The sequence below is a fragment of the Haemaphysalis longicornis genome, unplaced genomic scaffold (assembly GCF_048455015.1).
Source record: "Haemaphysalis longicornis isolate Haplotype H1 unplaced genomic scaffold, Haemaphysalis longicornis Haplotype H1 scaffold_1, whole genome shotgun sequence".
In the NCBI taxonomy this organism is placed as follows: Eukaryota; Metazoa; Arthropoda; class Arachnida; order Ixodida; family Ixodidae; genus Haemaphysalis; species Haemaphysalis longicornis.
This window is the reverse complement of record NW_027526203.1, coordinates 422,726,612-422,750,594: the sequence shown is the minus strand read 5'-3', so window position 1 is coordinate 422,750,594 and position 23,983 is coordinate 422,726,612. Positions and strand designations below refer to the sequence as shown.

The 23,983-nt window shown below is 43.6% G+C and overlaps 2 protein-coding genes across 4 annotated transcripts; one reads left to right on the top strand and one right to left on the bottom strand.

The window, feature by feature from the left end:
- Positions 1-16: 16 nt before the first annotated feature.
- On the top strand, positions 17-22,274 carry LOC144155656 (uncharacterized). 3 transcript variants are annotated; one of them, XM_077687239.1, is made up of 17 exons: positions 17-321; positions 400-627; positions 3,633-3,842; positions 4,520-4,708; positions 5,573-5,617; positions 8,729-8,936; positions 9,057-9,154; positions 9,237-9,321; positions 9,435-9,471; positions 12,052-12,222; positions 12,733-12,855; positions 12,920-12,995; positions 17,829-17,904; positions 20,031-20,082; positions 21,584-21,626; positions 21,861-21,928; positions 21,993-22,272. In XM_077687239.1, the coding sequence occupies exons 1-17, from the start codon at positions 246-248 to the stop codon at positions 22,119-22,121; spliced, it is 1,914 nt and encodes a 637-aa protein (XP_077543365.1). In that variant the 5' UTR covers positions 17-245; the 3' UTR covers positions 22,122-22,272. The 3 variants fall into 3 exon arrangements, with proteins under 3 accessions (XP_077543365.1, XP_077543366.1, XP_077543367.1); XM_077687240.1 differs by lacking the exon at positions 5,573-5,617 and having other exon boundaries at positions 21,993-22,274; XM_077687241.1 differs by lacking the exon at positions 12,052-12,222 and having other exon boundaries at positions 21,993-22,274.
- On the bottom strand, positions 22,238-23,835 carry LOC144155657 (periodic tryptophan protein 1 homolog). The gene has a single exon (XM_077687242.1). It carries the CDS (start codon positions 23,730-23,732, stop codon positions 22,320-22,322), a length of 1,413 nt encoding a protein of 470 aa, XP_077543368.1. The 5' UTR covers positions 23,733-23,835; the 3' UTR covers positions 22,238-22,319.
- Positions 23,836-23,983: the final 148 nt, after the last annotated feature.

Below are 23,983 nucleotides of genomic sequence, written 5' to 3'. Positions count from 1 at the left end.
TATTTGCAAAAAATACATTTTTAAATTAAAAATATTGCATAAAAGTAAAAGAAGTGTTGTTGATTTATCGTAGCTGTGGTAAGCCGAGAACATGGCGTGAAAGAGTCGGCTGAATGGCTGAATCCGTACCGAAACCCGCCAAACCGCCAAATACGCATTGTAAAGAATCAAAGGATTTGCGAAGAAACGAGGCTGTGTAACTCAGTGTTATTTTGTCGTCTCAGGAAAGTAATGATTGTGGCTCAATGGACAAAACAGCATCCTTTTTAACCTTGTGTCTGGATAACGATGTGCCAGCAGTGCGCAGGTTTTTGAAAAACGGTCAGTATTATCTCGCTTACGTCGACGTTGTGCTTCTTACCTGTAGCCGATGTGTAATGTACTGGCCTGCAATTTCAGGAATTCCAGTTGATGTTCAAGATGTGGATGGAGTGACCGGCTTACAAATTGCGGCCACAAATGGATACACGGTGCTGGCCCAGCACCTTACAGAAGAAGGCGCCAATGTTAACCTGGCGAATAACTGCGGTTGGACACCGCTCATGCATGCAGCACAACACGGACACGTGCCTGTCGTCATGCTGCTCTTACAGCAAGGTGCAGCCGTGAATGAGACCAGCTTCCTCGGTTAGTGCGAAAACAGCCTAATGACCCAGCGGTCTTCGCAGGAGGTGGCCTGAGGCACCCTCCACGCTCGGAGTGTTCGCTAATGCAGCTCAGTGGCGAGGCAGTGGGGTGCACTGGCGAGCGATCCGGATGCCCGCCTTGCCTACATGACCGCTGCCATTTCAAGATTGCTTTTGCTGTTTTAATGCGATTAGCATTCTTCGCGGACTCTACCTATTTTGCGGTATATCTGTCCGCGTCTAGCCTCATATGCCGAGGTGTGTGAAGCTGGACAAGAGCCGAGAGGAACTAGGATGGTGGTGCAAAAGATGTCAGGGAATAAAAAGAGAGGGGTGAAGTGACCTGAGTTCGTCCACACAGATATCTCACATGAATGACATTATAACTTGAATTCAACAGCAGAAACAAAAAAAAAAAACAAAAAACGGACGAGAAGGAAGACAAGGCGCACAGGTGCTGGCTCTCACTTGCCGTTTATCACGTGGCAGGGAAACTACCGGACAAACTGGGAGATGTGTTAATGGTGGATTAAAAGAACATAGTTACAGTCATGGACAATTCAAATACGAACTGCGGAACGCTCGGCCGAAGATGCTGGTGCCGTCACCTGGCAGTGGCCATGGAAGACGCACGGACATGCGCAGTTGAGATGTCGGGAGCGAGGCTGCGTGTCCTACTGCGATATGTTGCCCTCTGCTCGCTCGCATGCTTGCCTTGTCGCCATGCCGCAAGAGCGCTGAAAACAATTGTTAGTGATCCGATGTGAGATAGTATCTGCAGCCACTGTGTACTGGGCTCACACGAGCGCCTGCTCCCCGTGATTTCTGGAGTCGCACTGCCAGCATAGCATTGCATGTGGAATACAATAACTTGAGCAAATAACGATGGACACCTGGGTCAGGCCCAAACCATGCTCAGTGCTGCCCGCTCCGAAGATTTCTACAAGCACTGAGGTGCCTGCCAAGAAAAACAAAACGAAAAAATCAGGCCGCCAAAATTGTTGTGCAAGGGCAACTGGCCTATAGAATGGTTGGACCTGCCTATGTTCTTAATTTTGGTGAATATTAGAATTCTACCAGTAATTTCCCAGCCCACGCAATGCTTGCAGTTAATGTATATCATTGGAGGCGAATTCTGGCGGTATATTTATTGTTTGCTACAAGCAACGAATCCGCCAAGTGACTCAGCCATGACTCCGTCAAACAAAGGCGTATTCTTGGCGGCCAGCTCATTGTTCAATTCTCGAGCCACTGCACCACGAACGCAAAACAATGCAGTGCCGTGAGAATATCGGCAGCATGCATTTATTTTTGTCTCCATCTCTGTTTGCTGGTTTCCTTCAAGAAAGCATGATGAGCTCAACAATATGCCTTACGAGAACGTGCACGCCTTTCCCACGCAAGCACTGGCCACAGCTGCAAGCAATTGCGTGCCGCATTGCTCTCAACGCAACCACCACCCTCAGCTGCAGCAGTGGTTTTGCAGAGCTTGCAGCGCTCCTGCGGCATGGAAACAAGACAAACATGCAAGCGAGGAGAGGGCGACATATCGCAGTGGGACATGCATCGTCGCACCTGTCATCTCAACTGCGCATGTCCATGTGATTTCCACGGCCGCTGTCAGGTGACGGCAGCAGTACCTTCGGCCATGCGCTTCGCGGTTCGTATTTGAATTGTCCATGATTGTAAAACCTAGAAGAATATACCGACAGCCATCTCGGCAAACGTTGCGGAGACTGGGACTGCAAACATATCTTCAATTGCGCCTCAACACTGAATCAAAATAAGCAGAAACACATGAGAAAGAGTATCGAAGGTCATAAAATAGCAAAAAAAAAAATACACGTCAGCTTCCCTAGTGCCGTTTTATCGGCCAAAGAAATCATCTATCTTGAAAGTTTGTAAGCATATGGCGGTAGTGTTGTCATGTCAGTTTCATTGGTTATTGTCGCTTGCCATGTCGCCTTTTTCTTGCATTATTGCCTTGTAATCTCCTGTATTTATATGCCAGACGTCACAGCAATAAACTTCAGTTGAGAATCAGCGCCAGTGTGTCTCGTCCCCCATCTTGTCCTTGTTTTTTGCACTGTGCCTTGAAGAATATGGAAACCATCTTGCCCAAGCATCAGCGCTGACATGGAATCACACTGCTATTGCGAACCCCACCTTATCACTCAGAATTATCTTTTTAAGATAACCATGCACCGAAATGCTACCATGTGATGAGTGTGCACAATCAGCGATTCTCGCACGGTTGCAGTTTGTTGTCACCCCTACTTGACTACTGGGATTGAAGGGTGGCTGCCTCCATTAGTCAAAGGGATAATGTCACCCATGACAAACCCATTACCATGAATACTAGGCTAATTGCATTTACTTGGATAACCATCACCTGAGGGATGGGCTCTGCCTCAATTTTTTTTTATTTTGTGGCTTAAAAGCCTATCTTAACCTCTAACATCATTGAAAATCTCTCTTAATATCACAAAACCCATTTACTAAGATTATAATAAAGAAATATCAGATTAAACAACAGTTCTCAAAAACAGTCCTGGAACCTCATTAGCTCATTTTCCGATGGTCATGGACTTTCAAGGCAAAATTGCCGCAGTTCTTTTTTATTCTTTTGAACTACTTTAAAATAGCGGCCTGTATTAAACAACGGTCCTCAAGCATTCAAAACTATTCAGACTTGCATGGCGACATTTGTCGCACCTTATGGGCGTACATTCAAAATTAAAACTTTTTTTTTTTAATTTGCAGTCTCGTTAACCTGCGGCATGGAAGGCAAATATTTCTGATTACAATTTACTTGCGAACTATGGCACCATTCAGTCATAGACAACTTTTATGACATTCATAAAGAGCAGCCTGAAAAAATTGTAAATTCAAATTGGGGTCGTTTGATTGAGTTACGGTTGCACTGAACCTACTATTCACGAAACCCAAAGAGCTGTGCTCATGTGTGGCTGCAAGCCTGCACTCATTCCTTGCACTCTTGAGCAGGTGCAGGAGCACTGAGCTTGGCTGCAGCTGGGGGCCACCACTCCACTGTCTGCCTTCTGCTGGAAGCGGGAGCAGACATCACAGATCGTGCTGGCCATTCAACTTCTGGGCTGACACCCTTGGCTGCAGCTGCTGTGAATGGCCATGTGTCCATCGTAGAACTTCTCCTTCAGAGGGGAAGCTGCACAAATCATTGTCTTCCAGCTACCGGTAAGTGATTCGCCTAGTTTTAGCACGTTTCAATGAGGCCACTGCCGGTTTGTTGCACTGTTGAAGCTATACTCAAGCATAAGATTATCAGCGATTTATGGCATGTTAGAATTCACCAAGTGCAGTATATTAAACCTGGGCTTATTTCTACATCCAGAAAGTTTGTGATATTAAATGGCACCTGAAGATAACAGTAAACTCTGCTGCATTCAACAGGAGCACCATTAGCCTGGTGTTCCATCTGAGTGGCAGGTTCATTTAAGTGACACCTGTTTAATTATATAGTACACTCTGCTAGTTATTTCGTGAAGTTAAGACCAAATTATCACTGTTCATGTGTCGCTCAACTATGAAGAACATTTATGTAGTTAAAAAATTTCTAGTATATTTAACCCAAGTCCTCTCGGCCCACTCACTCCTTAAACAGTTCTTTACGAGCAGTGCTCTTATTTATTGTTGTGGGATATAAATTTCAGTGAAAACAACTTTGTCAAAACCTATAACAGCGTGCTATTTAGTATTTTTAAGCTTGAAAACCACGTTCTAAATTGAGATGGTCTATAGACTATTGTTGTAAACGCATCCTTGGCTGACACACTGCATAGAATGGATGAGCTCAAACTTGAAAACATGTGGCCACCTGTGTCTCAGCAACTGATGCCACCGCATTCCCGCAGGAACCAGCCCTCTTATGCTGGCTGCAAGTGCAGGTCACTTACGTGTCGCACAGATTCTCATGGACCAGAACGCTAACCCCAACCATCAGGATTTTTCTGGCAGGACTGCACTGGATGTGGCTACAATAAGCTCAAAAACAGAAGTAGCCGAGTACCTTCGTAGCATGACGCACTCGACACCTAATCAAGGTATGACCAAAGAAACAGCTACAATAGCAACCATGACCTTATCCAAAGGACTTCTATCGCCCCTTATGTAGCTGATTGCAAAGAACTGTATGCTTGTAACCTGGAAGCAAGAAGTTGCATCTAGATAGGTACTTGTATAAGTATAAATCCTTACACTCAGTCTTTTCATTTGCATGCAAAACTGCCAATAAAACTGTATGTAATGCATATTAAATGCCAGGGCCTTAGCCAGAATTTTTTTTCAGAGGGGTTTATGGGTTATCGGGAGAGCTTTCTCTGAAAGGAATACTAAGTCTCACTTACGGGCTGCCCAGAAAAAATTTTAGAGGTGGTTCAAACCCCTAAACACCCCCGCTGGCTGTGTCCCCGTTAAAAGCAATGCTAACACAAGACAAAGGGAAAATTACTAGCCTGAGCACGAGGTCACGGGTTCGATTCCCGGCCGCGGCGGCCGCTTTTCTGATGGAGGCGAAAAGCAAAAATGCCCGCGTGTACGAGATTTCGGCGCACGTTAAAGATCCCCAGGTGGTCAAAATTAATCCGGAGCCCTCCACTACGGCGCGCCTCATCGCCTGCGTTGCGTCGGCGTGTTAAACCCCCAAAATCAAGCAAATCATCAAAATTACTAGTGCAGCTTCTTGCAGTACCTAGAATGAGCAAAATTTACCTACTTGTGGATTCTTTAAGTCAGTGCTTGGCCACACTAAACTTTATTATAAGCGAGAAACAATATCCCAAGAGTGTTTTACCACTGAAACTTTTGTTCTTCTAGTGTTTTTCTAAAGAGTGACAAGTATTTGAAGATTTCATGTGCATTTCTGTCGTTCACTTACGTTCACTTACGTTCACTTGCCCACCTCACAGAGTACAATCCAACAGTGATAGATATCTTTGAAGCCATTACAACATGTGAGTATGTCTGTTGACCAGCTAGAGGTGATGCTGTACATATGTGAGCTAAACCTCCGTCACGAACAGCACGAGGGGAAATTTCAAAATATGTCCAGTTTGTCAGAAGTTTTGCTAAGTAAACATTTTATTCCAAAGCTGTTAATATCACAGTTTTCACCTTTTAGTTGACACCACATGGCGTCATTTGCAGAAAACAAACTAAATGAAACGCATAAGAGCAGGTGGCCGGACCTCCAGGAGAGAGCAAGTGCAGCAGAAACGACTGTACTTCTCCCCCCTTGCACTCGAAATAGCATCTGTGGCAATTTTACAACTTTGGTGGCACCAGTGGCAAGACACGATTTTTAATGCCCATTTCAAGAACCAAAGGTTAATGAGCTGTAAAATTAGTTCCAAGCGGTGCATCAAAAAACCGAATCTCTAATTGCACTCACCAGGCTTCATAGTATTGCAAAATGTAAAGATTACAGTTTTATGACCAACACTGCTTTGTCTATTGTTCCTGCAAAAATGGCTAATTATCTCTAATTAATTTGCGAACTAATTTACCAACTGAAAAAATAGCGGCATATTTGAAATCAGAGAAAAAAAAGCAGCAAGGCTGGCAAGTTTCACAGAGTTTACTTAGAAATTAAAAAAAGTCATGCAGACAATACAGGTGTTTGGTTGATTCGAAAGATTGCCTCGTTAGAATCATACTGAGACCACTTTTAACGTAAACTTTTCTCAAATAAGCTATGTAATTAGGAAGGAAGGGAATGGCCGTGGGACGACCCACTAGCTCATTTCCTGCAACAGAACCTATGATGTCATAAGCCCTGCTGTGCAATTGTCTGAGGCCGGCAAAAGCAAACATAAATTAGGCAGGGCTTATCAGCTAACCGAACGATCGAGCTGTTTGCGCTTAAATTTAGGGAACATTCTTTTTATAGCAGTAAGAATTGTGGGAAGAACAATTAAAGTTACGAACAAACACATAAACACCGAAGCAGTTGGTGTGGCACTTTGCCGGCTGACACTGCCTAATTCAGCTGTCGGACGCGTTGGACTTGTCTGACACAACACTGACCAACTGACATAAGTGGCACTGTCACCTACATGACCATGTTTGCTGACTCATAGCTTATATTTTAGCAAACGATTAGTACAAACCCTAATAAAAATACGGCAGGTATAGAAGTTCGGTCAGAAGCAAAGTGCGAACACTGGAACTTCAGCGGTATTTCAACGCCTTCTATGAAAGTGGGCGAGCTGTCTGTGAGATTGTAGCAGCCCTGGTCAGCAGGCTATTTTTAGTTTTAAGGCCATGCTCTGGATACTTCATTGTTAACGTCATGAAATGAAATTAAATGTTAACGTCAGTGTGTAGGGTGTGAAATGCCCCATACACTGAGTTTCCTTCCTAGAATTGACTGACACGAACCCAGATTAAACTGCCGTTTTATTTTTAAATAGAAATGTCTTAACTTCAGCTTGTCTGGATGGATATATAGACTCATTACACTAATACTGAGGTCCCCAAACGAGGTGAAAGACGCCGCCATATAAAAATAATATCAGCAGTAAAGGTAAACGCAACTGGATAGCATCTTTGTGTTTTCCCTTTTGTGCCACAGTAAAATTTCTCAAAACCTTACAAAACAATTCTTTTATTTTTCGACAGGCTAACAGGTACTGAAGCATGCTTGAGAAATTGTATATATCAGTTTTTTCTTATTGTAAATCGCTAAATATTCTCTTCCATTCAAAAACGTTGCTTTTATTCGCGACTATTCAAACAAAATCATTATTCACTTTTTATTCACTTCAAAACCAAAAATAACTAATTGCACACCCCTAGTAATGGCAGCAAGCAAAACTAACAAAAGAAAATGCACTCATCACCTTCACGAGCACATCTGCCTCCTAGTATAAGCCCATCTGGATGTCTCTGTCCTATCGGGATTTTTAGATGCCTGTCACTTTGTAGCTTTCCTGTGTTTTTAAGCGAAGACCCTCGCGAGCATAAAGCCCCGTGGCCTAGTGAGCATAAAAGCTGGTGTCCAGCATCCGTAACAGAAAAGCGGCCTCTTCACGAGGCGTTCTATCGCACAAGGCATTCTATAGCACATGGTGTACTACAAGCTTGAGCACAAAAGCCGGTGTCCGGCGTTGGCTTTAGAAAGACGATTCCTTTGGAGGCATTACGTGCCATAAAGCGTTCAACAGCACGAGTGCAAACTCGGTAGCTGCGAGAGTCATCCACGCCAGTATACCGCTGTAGCGGATCATGGGCTTTATGATCCAGTTGCACAGCCAAAGAAGTGCCTTTACCTAGCCTGCCATTGCTTTCTGCTGGACAGTTGCCATCCACTGAAATACTTTTGAATTAAATATTTTCTCCTTGATTAGTAAACTCCAGTTGTTAGACTATCACTGTCCCTGTGTTCCTTCTCTTTGTCTCCGTTTTTGTCCCGCTGGTTTCATCCATTAAATAAAATGATAATCGCGAACACTACATAGCAGGGCTGAAAAATTTTGCATGCAACCTGTCAACTGTAAATAAAAACAACCCTTCTCAACTTATCAAATATGATAGGGCTTGCAACCATCTTCAAATTTCTGGTGCCACATGCAAGAGTAGTTTTTAAACCTATTTTGTTTTTGTTTTCAATGGTTTTTTTCACGGGTAGATAGGGGTGCAGCTGTTCTGTGAATGCAGCCATTGCGTGCATTTATATGTTATTTCAATTAATTCATGCCTCATGTGCTAAATGACTACCAGTTTCAACTTTGTTTTAATATGTGTTATGTTAATGTGTATGAACAGGACTTAGTGAAAGTGTTGTTGAATTTATGAAAAACTACTTGTGCATTGTCAGAATGTGCAGCCATTTTTTTTTTTTTTTTTGTCACCAATTGAACCGCAAAAGAGCAAGCTTAAGTATCAGGGTTTACTGGTCATGTTATGCAATCAAAACATCGCACATTTTACTTAGAATGAGGCGGCAAGAAGGGCACAGGTTGGTCTTCAAAATGCTGTCAAACTGCCTAATGAAATGTAATCCCGGTTGTGTCAATGCCCTGAGGTTTGGAATTCATTGCTGGAACTGTTGATTTCCCTTGAAGGCAACATGAAAAGCCTGAAGGAAATTCTGAAACAGCACCCGTGCTGCGCCAATTGGTGCCATCCCAAGACGGGCATTACTCCGCTAATGCAAGCAGCCGTGTTGGGCTACATGGACGCTGCTGTACTCCTGGTAAAGAACAACGCTGACATCGAATTGCAAGACCACACAACTGGATGGACAGCTCTCATGCACGCTGTTTATCATAGGTATTATGTGGTACTTTCAGCTGTGGTACTTTCCTTGTGCTAAAAAATACCGAACCCTGAGAGCTCGTGTGTGTGCATGTGTTTTGTTTTTGATTTATTGTTGTTGTTTTTTAATCACAGGCACACCAATGTGGTTCGCTACCTCATCAGCTCGGGTGCTGACGTCTGTGCGGAAGCTTTCAATGGTGCCACTGCTCTAGACATTGCTTGCTTCCTTGGTTAGTGACACTTCCACGTGCATTCCTGGACGTGACGTGATGAAAACATGGGTCAGTCTTCGTTTTTCTTTTTCTCTTCCAGAAAATGGAGAAGCCAAGGTTATTCAGATGCTGGCTGATCAAATATTTGCCCGCTTTATGTCATCATCGGCATTAGAAAATGAGAGGTGCACGCCACGAGCATAACATCTTTGCTACTTGTTCATTTTTGACCAAGGCTGAAGTGGCTCAGCAATAGACCAGGACAATTAGTCTTCTTAACTTGCTTATTAACTTTCAGGGAATCAAGCGACTTGCAGCAATCGAAGACATTTAAGGTGAGCAACCTGAACAATAACTTCTCTATCTGCGTTTCTCTGTCTACTCTCTGACAAGTGTGGGTACAAATTTACCCAGACAAGCAATGTTACATCACATCACTCTTGAATAAGAGGCATTTCACACATAGTGAAGTTACATGACCACAAGCCAAGTACTTGAGCCAGCACCACTCAACCTGTTACTTTACTCTGCCTTTGTCACACTTTTTGAGGTAGCCATTTCTAGATCCAAAGCCAGATATGAAACAAAAACCGACCCAGTTTGTCACTTTACCCACAAATTCAATGGTGCAGTTATCAGTTGTGCAAATTTGACGCTGTCTCGAGCGTCGTGTTGTATGCAGTGATGTGATTGGCCCACGTCATTTTGGACCACCAATATGGATTTTGCAGCTGCCAAAGGGAACAATTCAAAGCAACACAGCGAACTTTGAAGAAGAAAGGAATGTGCCTTGGACAGGTCGAATGAGCTGTCGCACGAAAAAAATAAAGAAAAAAAAACACACAGGGACACTAAACACATTTTGTTTAGCCATAAAAAAATGTGCTCATAAAGTATTAACATTTGTTATGCTTGCAAACTGTTTTGTCATGCCTCAGGCAGCAAGTTTGTGCATGCTTTTTGATAAGTAGCTAGATGTAAGTTAAATGGTGCAATCACCTTTAAAAAACAATCTGAATTCTTTTTGTTTCAAAGCGGCTGAGTCTAAGGCAGAAAAATGATATAAAACAATCTGAATGCTTTTTGTTTCAAAGCGGCTGAATCTAAGGCAGAACAGTGATATAAAGTTCCGGAAGACACCTAAGTCTACTAAAGCGCGAAGAATGCGAAAGCATAGGTATATATGCTGCATGGTGTTTTCGGGATTCATTTGCGATTTGACCACACTCATTTGGTTGCAGCAGCCACAGCAGTCGATGTCGAAAGAGCCGTAGACGTGGAACCAGTTTAGGTTCAACAAAGGAGAGTGGCAGCAGCTGGAGTGTGAGGCTCATTGTGGCACTTGCTGAAATCGTGTGTGCTAGCCACGGGAGGGGGAGGCGCATAGCTGCATCTCCCCGGCCACTGGGCCACCAGCGGTTTGGCTGGCCCCTTAGCAGTGATGGTGCACCATTGCCAGTCACCCCTGTTAGGCTTATGTTTAAGCCCTCACTCCAAGCTGAATGACCTGCCAAGCTGCGTCAAACTCATTGTATGCCAAGCTGCAAGTATTGCTTGACAGTGTTCGATCTCAAAGCGTAGCGTTAGGCCTATTGTCAAGGCAGTGGAGCCCCACCACTTTCCCTCCTCCTGTACCACCAGCAATCCAGCTGGCTGCTCAGCGACAGTTTCACTGTTGCTAAGGCTTAATCTTGTATCCGCAAAATCCAGGAAGGCACGTTGCCCAGATGCCTCTGCACTAAAAATGGTTCTTGTACTGATTGTCGAGTTTCCTGTATGCAAATTTATTTACCTTCCCCCGTGCAAGCTAGTGCTATCAAAGTTGAACGGGTGAACACAACTGCACCGAAGGAGACTAGACATAACAGGCTTTTGGGTGCATGTTTTTGGCTGTATTTGGCGGTATGTTTTTGAGCTAGCGTGAGGACAACCTAAATCTTCTTTCTCATTTCTTTTTTTTTTTTTGCTAGCTTTTCTAACACACTTTCTTTCCTCTACACACGCATGAAGTCCAAAAGGGTCATAGTTTGGGCCTGTTGGTGATGCATAATGGAAACTGAAAGTGCAAATTAGACACGGACAAAGAAAGGGGACAACAGGATGCATGAAGGAAGGGCTGCGCATGTGCATGATGAGCAGTGTCGCTCCCGAATGCAAAATACTACAACGAGCTCAGGTGCCAGTTTAGTTTGTGTAAATGAGAAAACGCAAGGTCTTGCACAGGGTCAGAGCAGATGTCATGAAGAGTGATGCAGCAGCATTTACCTTTTGGCGCGGCAGTCACACATCACTGCTTATGTGTTATCATTTTGCACTGCCAGTATATATTTATCGGAAAAAGCAGTGCAACAAAAACGAGTAGAAGAAAGACACACGAGACACACATGAGAGCTTGTGTGTGCCTTCTTCAGTGCTCATTTCTGTTTGTTTGTTTGTTTGTTTGTTCGTTCGTTCGCTTGTTTATCAATTACAGGTTCCTAAGCACCTGTACGGCATTATTGTACAGGGGTTAATTTCAAACAGTATACAGTACATAAATGTGTCAGCGTGAGACAAATAGCAATGAAACACTTATTTGAACAGCATTACATGAGTCAAATATCTGGAAGAAAAATTATACTGCAATTAAAATTGCACTGCTTTTTTCTTTTTTGCCAAATATGTCCAAACAACATTCCCAAGCAAGCGAGCATTCATGATCAGTCTGCCAGCTAGCCCACGTGTTGGTTTTGCTGAGACACAGCACGAGTGCTCAGCATCCTTGGCCACATTTGAACACAACCCACCAACATCAGCGCATGTGAAAATGCAGTTTTGCACTCGCTTAAGAAATGTGATTGCAATTCTGACTCGAATTTCAGCTGATATGTATGCCCTTTCTTTTATTGTATTGCTTTTTTATTCGCTACAATTAGGGCTGGATCGATCAGCTAACGCAGAAGCTAGCACTGCGGAAAAGCCGACCATCACTGCCAAAGAGCTTCAGCCAGGCAACTACTTTGGCTCAGGACCTGGAGTCGTTAACTGATCTGCCAAAGCATGGTGTGATGCCAGCTTTAGATATTTCATTCACTTCTCCTGAACCAGTAAGTTATAGAACAAGAATTTTCTTGCAGGGCCTGTATAGGCACTTTTAGCAACTTGTTTCGCTGCCTATGTATTGCAACGTCGTTAGACAGTAGTGAAAAAATAGTCAGTGCATATTCGTGTGTAGTTATCTCAATTTTTCTCTGATTTGAGGAAAGTTTGGAGATTTGAACTCATTTCCAAGTTGCTGGAAGCAGGGACGTAGCCAGAGGGGGGATTTGGAGGTTCGAACCCTTCCCGGATTTTTTTTCAGGCAGTGCGTAAGCGAGACTTACTGTTGCTTTCACCAAAACTCCTCCCTTCCCACACCCCATAACCCCCTCCAAAACAAATTTTTTGGCTGCGGCCCTGACTGCAAGCACTCAATGAAAAAATGCTATAACACTGTGGTATATAATTGCATTTCCAAAAAATAACCTTATAAACTTAATATCTCTGTGCATGGCATACACTCTTGGCAGACTTTGCACTCAGTGGAGATTTTTATTGTGTGCTGTGTTGTTTTTTAGACATTTCCTGAAGTAGATGCTGTTTTTAGCAGAGTTCCACCGTCGTTTCCAGACTACGATAAAATGCTTGACATGATTCCAGCAGCTATGCCGGATTGTCCCACACAGATCAACTTACAAAAGGTAAATCAATATTTGCAGTGGTGTAGAGGCTATATCCAATGAATACTGTTCTCTCCTTATGCAGATCACCAGGAGAGCCACTGAGCCCAAATTTCTCCATCACCTGAGGCAACCCTCCATTAGCAGACTTGTGTCCGCTGGTACGTAGTCAAGTACAAAACAGTGTTAATTTACTCCTCCTGTATAGTTCTCAAGCATTGTGCGTGAGAGCTACTACAATCATCCATATATACACTAAAGGCCAGATACCAGTTAGACTATCAATAGGTCGAAATGGTTATAACTTACAAGTACACTACTTTTTTGTGGCAACAGCTTCTTCGTTGATAAGAAAGCAAAAAAAAAAAAAAAACTTCTATATGACTTTTTCTGCTGGGCCCTGACTCATTTTGTGCCCTGGGATTTGTGGTGCCCCAAAGCGTGAAAGTAAATGTATTGAACTTAATTGTTAGAAGGCCTGTGATAATGAACGTGTTCACAAGTGCGCAGTGTGTGCGCCGTGCATGTGGCGAACTTGCAGTGTGTGTGGCTCTTACAATTGTCACCAAATGCGGCACTCTATCATTCGAAATTTGCAATGTCTTACTGTGCACTTAAAAAGAGTGGGACAAAAATGATTGAAATTTTTGCCGTACTTCACAATTTCTAAGCAAAGAAAGGGACAAATTTTTGACAAATGACGAAAATCTTTACGTTACAACAAAAACTTCACAAGGCCCTCTTTTTAGGTATAGTAACATATAAATAATTAAAAGGTATGTATAAATATTAAGAGTTGTACATTGAACACTTCACGTAATATGTGTAAAATAGTATGTGGTACATACCGAAAGAATGGAAACCATTTCAAGCATGGATGCCATCCACAGCGGCTGCTTTTCAGATAAAAACAAAAAGGAAGAATGCCAGTCTATTGAGATTTTGGTGCACGTTAGAGATCCCCAGGTGGTCAAAATTAATACAGAGCCCTCCACTACAGAATGCCTCATAGCCCTGGTGTAGCTTCAGCGCATTTAACCCCAAATTATTTTTTTATTTATTTTAAGCATGCCATGGCTCAGCATGACTCAGAGCCGCTGTTTTAAAATTCCCTGTTATGCAAGGATTTATCAAGCCATCTGCCTTCTCCGCCTGCCTTACTCCATCTGCTTTACTCCAACTGCATTCTGGGCATCCATAGTGCCCAGTGGTTTAGTGGTATTAGTTTAATGTAGTTCTAGCTTATTCTATCATTTGGTGGTTTTCTTGGGAAGAGAAATGCCTTTATTTGTATTTCTGAGGTCTTCTTTTTATGTTTTGACCTTTTTTATTGCAGTATGGAGAAGAACTTATGTTTTGCCATTGCTACAGTTCTCTCACGTGCCTTATTGTGGTTAATTAACAGGCTGGCATTTTTTTCTGGTGTGTCAATTCAATTGGCAAATGTTATGAATTGAGCATCTATGATGCACTAGTAACTGTACTATAGTAACTGTAGTAACTGTACTGTACTGTACTCTTGACTGTACTATTTAATTATCTGAAGAAAATTTTTGTTCTCTGTAACTACATTGTGTTTGATAACTATTTTTGTAGGTGCCGTAAACATCTTTCTTGGATAATTTTCTGAAACGTATTTTAGTTTAAAGGAGTAAGGAGTACTGACACCAATTTTTGGCGTTAATATTATTGCACAGTTCGCTTCCTTCACTGAACAGAATACCCTGGCTGAAATATGAGTGGCCTGCGATGCGCAGAACATACTTTAACTGGATCTCATTTATCGCGCCGACGGAACCGCACGCAGAGCGGCGCTCAGCAAATGGACATCGGCGTGACATCATCCCGTGGTAGCCAAAAGAAGTGAAGTGGCCAGCGCTCTTCAAAAGCTCGTGACGTCACATAACAAGTGCGGCCCCAGAAGCAGTGACTGGGCGCTGGCACATTCACAAACGGGTGCACGTAGCCAGAGCTACAGGCATAACCGCTGCTCAGAAAGGCACTATTGGCAAAAATAAAGTTCCACACACGGGAAAGGAAGCGATAATATAGCCCAGAATCGCAATATAAGTCGCCATCAGGACTTTTATTGAAAGCGGTCATCGAATTTCCACCGCAATCGTAGGCCTAGCAACTTCAGGCATCCCAGCTGTTCAGCTCTGGCGGTGACGCAGTCGAAACAACGCCCCCACCAGCCTCCGCAGTGTTTTGACGTCCGCACAACGCGGTGAGGTCATGCCGGGATTCTGTCATATGCGCCTTTCGGGCTGAAAACGCGGGATATTGATACCAATGATTTTCAGGCCGTTCAGTTAATTAATTACCACACGCTCAAGTATTTAAAGGGCTGTTTCGGGTTCGCCAGACAATTAAGCATCGATAAAAGCAATAAAAATGGAACATAAAACTTTCGTGTCAGTACTCCTTTAATTGCAACGTGTTGTGTGGTGCGTAATTCGACCATGATTCAGCTGGTAAGAACACCACTGTTTCTTCCAAAACTATACAGCCATCTTGGGTTGTCAACCCACATTTCAACATTGGCTGTTTATGGATGCTACATCTTCCCCTCAGGGAAGAAAAGAAAAGGTTACAAAAAATATTTCAGATGCACAGGTCGTTGCCTGTTTCGTTGAGGGTACTGTCGTGAGACACTCTTGGGAGTTGGGGGCAGGGCTTGGTGAGGATCAGCTGCACTGTGGCCTACAAGGTCACTGTTACCTGGCACAGCTTCATCATCCAGATCTGGCATGTCGACCTGGTCTTGTTGTTCTTCCTGAACGGTGCTTGCATCTTTGAAGAAGCTTAAGTTGCGACAAATCGGCACCTCATTCCTGAACGCTGTGACTCTGGAGCCATTTACCTTGGTAACCGTTTATGGATGCGGTTCATAGTAAGGAGGAAACTTACGATTTAAGAAAACTTGTTGCTGATCTAGTTGGTACATACTTAAAGAAAGAAGAAAACGTGGTGCAAACTAGACGTGGATGAAGAAGAGAAGATACGGCAAATGTTGCGCCTGTATCTGTCGTGTCTCCTCTCCTCCATCCACGTCTAGTTTACGCCACGTTTTCTTCTTTCATGGAGAAAACTTATTTGACCTGCCTTGTCTGCAGCGGACTTGTCCAACACGCAGCTGGTTGGGGCTGGTGTGTCTCCGAGTGTCGGCGTACTGTTTGTTGTACACTTTCCTTTGCGTGTCATTCCGGCTAGCTTTGGAGTAGGCTGAGTTGCGAGCACCAAGTGCAAGCGTTGGTAGAAGATTCCTCATGAGTCTCCCAAACAAAAGTTCTAACAGACATTTTCCTGTGGAACCATGGGGTGTTGACCGATAGGTAAGCAGAAACTACTGAAGCTCAATGGCCCAATCCGAATGGCTGACACGACTTGAGAGTACAGACTTCTTGAGGGTGCGCATAAATCGTTCGGCTTCTCCATTAGCCTCCATACCCAAGATGTCTGTATAGTTTTGAAATAAACGGCGGTGTTCTTCCCAGCTGAATCATGGTCGCAACAACATGGCCGCACAACACGTTACACAAGCTATCAATGATAGCTGGAGCATGAAATTGCTATGTGCACTAATCTGATCATTTTTTTTTACTATGTATTCTCCTAATGAATTTTTTCCTTTATACTGTAATGAGTTTCAGTGTCATTTTTAGCAAAACTAGCTTCTCCTCTCACTATTGATAAATGGGAATCAGTGTGTGTCATATCAAAAAAAAAAAAAACTTAATATGCCTCACTCTCAATTTCATTTTCTCAGGGCAGAAATTTTACCTACAGTCAGCTCTCTTAATGTTACCATGGCTGCATGCTTAAGTTTGGTCAAATTAAGTGGGCAAATTAATGTGAGTTGAAAAACGATATAACTTTAGGCACTGATGGAACCAGGGCCGTAGCCAGAAATTTTTTTCGGGGGTTGGTATAGGTTATAGAATGGGTGAAGTCTTGCCAAAATAGACACTAACACCCACTTGCGTGGTGCCTGGAAAAATTTAGGGGGGGGGGTTGAACCCGCAAATCTCCCTACGGCTACATACCTGGAAGGAACCACCACATTTGGTCGAATGAAGTAACAAAATTGAACTAACCTGAATAAATGTGCATTGCTCAATATGAATAAATTTCTTTGTCCAGCTATGAACAATGTTATCTTCAAAAGCTTCTTTTCGCCAATGATTACACAAAGCAATAATTTAGGTTTCAGAGCCTGCCTGTAGCAGATAAAAGTGTCAAAAAAATAGCAGATAAAAGTGCCAAATAAAATGGAATTTGGCCAAAAAGCATAACTCGTTTTTCTTTTGGCCACATTCTGTGAAATGCACATACCATACGCAAATGTATCTTTGTATTCGAAGTGCATATTGATATCAGATTGTTGCATTTGCTTGGTGTCACCATGTGACCCTGTCATAGCCGTGATGTGGCCATCGTTTCCAAGTTTGTTAAATGCTGCTATTATTATTTCACTGTGAGAAAAGAGTCGCAAAAGCTGCAAAATCAAATGCAAGGTATCCAGTAGTTGCGAAGTGGTTTTCAAGTAATAAATTTTAGCGAACAAGCACAATTATTGGCCACTTTGTGGTCCTTATTTACATTCTTGTGGGACCATTTTTGTGCAAGTGCTACCTGGGAAAACTATTTAAATGAGAAAGATTCGAGCCGTATACGAGATTTCGGCGCACGTTAAACATCCCCAGGTGGTCAAAATTAATCCGGAGCGCCCTCCACTACGGTGCGCCTCATCGCCTGCGTTGTGTCGGTGCGTTAAACCTTTCAATCAATCGAGAAAGATTCGGGCCATTATTATGCATTCATCATTCAAATATATATCTGTGCCACACGTGTACAGCTTAACATTCTGTGCATAAGAGTGATATAGTTCTGTTTCTATGATTTTCTTGTCCACTAAATAAAAAGATCAATCCACTGGCTACTTTGCGGGCTGTTGCTGGTGTATGTTGCTAAATTCTGGCTAATCCTTGCAGTGGAGCAATGTGGTGACATAAAGAAGTGTGGAACCTTTGATGAAAAGCACACTCTTACGCCACGGCAGCTTGAACAGTGAGTGACTGTTAAGTATTACTCCATTTCAAGAACATTGTGACCTACCTAGTACATAATTAGATTAGCATGCAGCATTTTGTCTGACAAGCGAATAGTCGTGACAGGAAGTTGGGAATTCTGGATACGATTGTCACCCCGATTATAACTGCTATCAGGAGACCTGTCACATATCTGATTACAGCTGGTCCTGATGAATGGCCATCTGTCTATACAATCACCTGTGGTATTGGAACTAACTCTCGAGCTCAGTTTCAAGCAAAGTTGTCAGTGACGAAGTAGCATGCTAAACATAACTGGAGTGAAAAGCGCTTATACTATGAACAGTGGCAATAAGGACCAGAAAGACAAGAACACCAGATGAAGCGCAACTAACAACTGATTTATTCGGGAAAAAAAAGTAAAATAAAAGAAGCTTACAACACGTGTGATAACTACCGCACACGGCTTACGTAGAGTGCATGCTCAGCTCTTACTGCGACAGGAATTATATTTCCCTGTTTTCCGTGTGTGGTGCTTATCACGCGTATTCTAAGCTTCTTTTATTTTGCTTTTATTTCCAAACATTATTTCATTTTACTTTTATTTCCAAACAAGCAAGTATATATGTGTTAAATGTGTGTTAATAAATCAATTGTTAGTTGCGCTTCGTCCGGTGTTGTGTTTCTAGTCCTTGTTGCTACTGTTCAAAGTATAAGCGCTTAATACTCCAGCTATGCAGCACCAACCAGCCCCTAAAGATGCCCTGTTAGCATGCTAAAGGAATGCTGGTATAGGCAAGAACAAAATGCTGTCTGAAAGACATCTCAAATGTCTGTAAAATTTGCAGCTCTTCAAAAAAATTTCCAATTTTGGTTTCAAACACTTTTTTTTTCCAGCAACATTTGCACTGACCTGGTTTTCACATTTTGTGCACTCAACAACTCTCAAGAGAAGCCAACATTTTTTTTTTTAACTGAGTTAATGTTCTTGTCATTGACTGCAGCCTGAAAAGCACAACCCTTTGTTTTAGTGCTTTGGTGCTTCTCCATACATTCACTGCTAATAATTTTTATAGATATGCAATAAAGTACAGTCTTTGTCAAAATCTTCTAGCCCACGGCGACCGTGGCCAAAGCTGGCACGCGGCCCAGCAGGGGTGCTGTGGTTGCCGCTGTCGGCTGGTTGCGTGGCTCAAGAAAGCGAGGGGAACTTTCACTCTTGCTTTCATAGTGTGGCTGATGTGATAAGTGCAGCATGTGGCCAGTTTCTCAGCGCGGGCACTCCGCTTCAGCGCAAGCACTTTGTGCTGCACTTGTCGCGCCAGCCACACTATGAAAGCAAGAACAAAAGTTCCCCTCGCTCTCTTTAGCTTCGCAACCAGCTGACAGCGGCAACCACGGTCGCCGTGGGCTAGAAAATTTTGACAAAGACTGTACACACTTTTGAATGCAATGGGTCATTTTGTTTCACAAGTCAAGTAATAATTTTGTGCTATAATTGTACCCAGGGGCAGATCCAGGAAAGCTCCACAGAAAAGGGGGTAAAGAATAAAATTCCTTGGGCACTTCGCTCTGCTTACGTGGCTTGAATGCGAAATCATTGATGCACTTGTATGGTAGATCGTGCTTAGCCGACACAGAAACTGGTGATGTGCCCAACGTCAAAGAACTTTCGATCCCAAGAAACGGTGAAAGTTACTGCAACACCTCTGATGAGCACTAGTCAGACGAACGACTTCACTGCGCGTTCTGTCGAGCTACGAGTTGCATGTGCTCACGGAGCCTCAAGGGGCTTGCGGTTGTTTTGGGTTTTTGTGTCGCATTTCTCCTCTTGGCAATCTTTCATTCGAAAGCAGTGTTGTATGAGCACAAGTGAAATTATGAGGCCATCTGCTGCTCACAGTGCCAGGGTTTTTCGCCTCATGGGGCACATAAGGCTTTCACCTTAAAAATAGGCTGAGTTGAAGGGACTGTGGTCAGCTTTCCCGCAATTTTCCACTAACTGAAGGCCATCAGAGAAGGCTTGTGCGCCCAGAGCCCACTGTCTGCATCCGCTAGCGATTGTGCCTGCAGTTCAGAATTTCTGTAGGTTCGCATTGAAATGCCTCTCTCATTTGCTTACATCTTCCCTTCTTTTTGTCATAGGATGGGGTCAGAGCCGAACGCCCATCCATCTTTGTCTACGCTGAAGTCAAAGGTAATGCTGCACTTACTGGCAAAGCGCCGTTCAGAAATGTGATGTGCAAAAGTATACCGGGAGCATTTCCTACACAATGTATCGTGTTTTGCTGCATTGAGTGACGGTCATAAAAATGTTAGGTAGGTACAGAAGGAATGGGTGGCAAAAAAAACAAAAAATAATGTACAACCTCTACTCAATCTGTTCTTTTCATAAGATTTTAATAAAAACATTGACCAACTAGCCCCATTCTCTCGTGTTGCAAAAGGGAATGCAACTGACATAGCGAGGGTGCCATGCTACTGAACTATCATTGAATATGGTTCAATTTGCAGCACACTGTTAAAATTAAGGGACGCAGATTAGTGATTCCATGATGCAGCAAAAAATTATTTTACGTGAATGTGGCAATGCTACAACCAAACAAATAAGAGGACGTATCAGCAGTTTGTTGAGCGACACAATAATAGCTGGTGCTAAAACAGCTGTAGCGGTATTTTATGACACTAGGTATGATCTTGTGAGAAACCAGTCATTAGTAAAAGTAAATGCTTTCCTGTGAGCTCCGTGTTGTCATGAACCACGTCTAAGGAAATAAGTGGCATGTGATGGCATAAACCCATCTGCCTGCCTGTGGCACATTTGGGTATGACCGATGGTGCGATATGACCTAGATTTGTTGAGCTTTGAGCACTTTTTTATAAGCACATAAAAAGCATTCCAATGGCAATACTTCTAGACATTGCAGCCCTGGCTCACTGTCTCGGCACCTTTCCTGATCAGACAGTCCTTCGTACTCTACAGTTTAAGGAAAGAGATAAAAGACATGAATAGAGCAATGCACTAGCTACGCTAAGCGAGCACAAATAATCATTAGTGCCTCATTGCATCGCCAAAAATGAGAACCACACAAAGGCCTATTTGAGCTACGTGCAGAACATCAACTGCATCGTAATCTCTCTGGCTGGTATCTGCCGTTTGTAGGACACTGTCCTTCGAATGGCAGACACCAGTGTCACAAAAAGTTAAATTTATAGTCTGTATCATGTCTGGTAGAAATTGGTAATTGCTGATGTGTCAAAGTTGCTTCACAGCTGTACCAATTATGTGAGCCTTATTTTATATGAACTAAGTCAGAATCAGTGTGTGTGTTATAAAATTGAGCAAGGGACAAATGCTACAAAACTAGGTAGCATCAAATACTTGGTGCTCACACTTACCCTAGCCAAATTTCCGCAAAAAATTCCCTTCTGTACTTAATTTACCCACCTCTTTTAAAAACGAAACTTGTAATTAGCACTTAGCAATCTTTTTTTTTTGCACGAGTGTAATTTACTTAACTTCCCAGGGTCCAAGAACTATGGCAAGGAAACAAGGGATGTAGTGACGTATATACAGTATACATATACATCGACTTTTCGTAGTGCCCAAGGAATACTTCCCACTATTTTGACTGTACAAGGAATACTTCCTACTATTTTGACTGCATTTATACACCTGTTGTCTTCCTTTTTTTCAGTGGCCACACAATCAACCAGAAGCTACACCTTCGCCTGAAGCAGGTGCTTAATATTAGACTTCTCTAGCCTTCAGAAAAAAGTTATTTGAACTTTACTCACTGCCTAGAAGTTTAGTACAGTGGTAGATCCAAGCTGGCCTTGCTTTTCATACTGAGTAGTCAAAGGATCGGGCAGCATGCACCTTCGCTCAAACCCTAGCAATTTGGCCTACTTGCACACCTAAAATCAGCTTGAACTCTGTAGCGTCCTGCTAATCCAGTGTTTTACCATTTTCAGATAACGTAGTCACGATTCTGAAAGCACTTGGTCTGGACAAATATGCAAAGAACTTCAAGGATAATGAGGTAACTCTTTTTATGCCTATTTTGTATAGGCCATGACCCCCCACCCCTTCCTTTCTGCCTTTAGGTTGACTGGGAAGCATTTGTGACTCTGGACCAACAAAGCATAGAAGCGATTGGCGTTAAAACAGAAGAGAACAGAGAAGTGCTACAAGAAGCTATTAACCAACTGTGGAAGATGCAACAGAAGCCATGAAAGGCTTATTAGAGCAAGATTTCGCGTATCAAGATAATGATTCTTATGTGCTTTTTGCAGTTGAAGCCACAAAGCAAGAGGCTTTTCGAGCTATGAACAATAAACCATTCTAGTCATTCAATAAGTAAAACTGCCTTTATTGCTGCACCATTTCTAGCAACAACAAGACATCTCAGCCAACACCGTGCACGAAAAAATTTAGGAGTCGAGGGACAGGCTGCCAAGTGCTCCGGATGGGATGTCAGTGTCCATCTTCGCTTCGTCTGCTTGAACGTCAGGTTTGAGCAGCTTCCGACCTTCAAAGTGGCTCAAGGCTGTCCATTCCGTAAGATCGAGGACGGAAAACCCCAGTGACTTGTCGTCGCCTCCAAGGGCCACCACAAAAGGTTCATCAGGAGAGCTGGCCATTGCAAGCACTGACCCAACTGCCAGCGGCTCCTGCGAAAATAGGAACACCGGCTTGTGGTCTAACACGTCCCACACTTTGAGTGATTTGTCTTCGGAAGCGGTGATGAGGCAGCCTGGGCAGTACGCGCTCAATGCCAATCCAGTAACTGCTTTGGTATGAGCCGAAAGAGTGAACACTGCTTCATCTTTGCGTGCATCGAAGGCGTAGACGTTGCCCTTCTCTGTGCTGACGTAGAAGTAGAACGGGTCGAAATGGTTCCACAAAACTTTCTCTACCTCTCCGTCCACGGCCCACGACTTGAAGCTAGCGTCTGTGCCTCGGCAGTCCCAAAGTTTCGCGGTGCCGTCGCACGCACCGGTGAGCAGTGTGTGACTTTCAAACGGATGCCAGGAAACGGACTGAACCTTCTCCCTGTGGGCAGAGAGACATCTGGCCGGTTCGCCCGTGTCCAGATCCCAAACAAGGGCCTTGTGGTCTGCCGAGCCACTGGCAAGCAGGTGCCTCATTTGCTTGTTCCACGACAGGCTCAGGACGGCGTCGGTGTGCATCATCTTGGTCTTGGCGGACGCTTTCTTCTTCTTCGCTTTCTTTCCCAATTTGTACGCGGGCTCCAAGCTGTCAACTAAATCCAAGTCCCACACGCTGATCACGGGAGTCATGTCGCCGACAGCCAAGTAGTTACCCGTGTTTGGGTCTGTCGGATCGAAGTTCATCCACTCTAAGCACAGTGGGTAGGCGGGCAGGGCGATGTCGTGGTGAACGTACAGATGTTTCTCCTGGTGGTTGCTGACGTACACTTCAACAGTAGCACACGTGTCTTCGTCAACACGTGCTACCGCAATCAAGTTGTCGGTGGGCCTTATGGTGAAGTTGTCAATTTCGTCCTCGCTATCTTCGTCGTCTTCCGGGTCCAAGTACGGGTCGTCCGCGTTGTTTGCGAAAACAGCAAGTCCAGCCAGACTTCCTACCTGCGCTGCAGTGTCCTCTTCATCATCGTACGTGTCCAGACCGTACTTAGCCGTAATGTCGTCGTCGGGTTCTTCCACCTTGCCGTCATCCATGTCGCCCATGCCGTCCACATTGCTGTCGGGAGCGCCTTTTTCTATGAGCTCTTTTAGCTGTTCACTGAGTAATTTTACTTTTTGGGGAGTTGCCTTGGCTACTCCGCGAGGTACCCAAGCGAGACAAGGAACGAAATTCATTGCAAAATTTAAAATGCCTCACCAATCTGACTGGCGCAGGCACACGCGCACACGACCGTCTGCTGTATGCCGAGCTCGTGAATCGTTGGATTGGATTGGATCGCTTTGTTCGTCTGACATTGTCCGTCTGGTTTTACGCTTCTGCAGATTTAGCGCGTTTTGGTTACGCTCATGTAAGTTGTGTGGCAGAGTTATTTTGATGTGCTGACGTGCTTTGACGAAATTTTTGCAAATAATATTTATTGATCGCA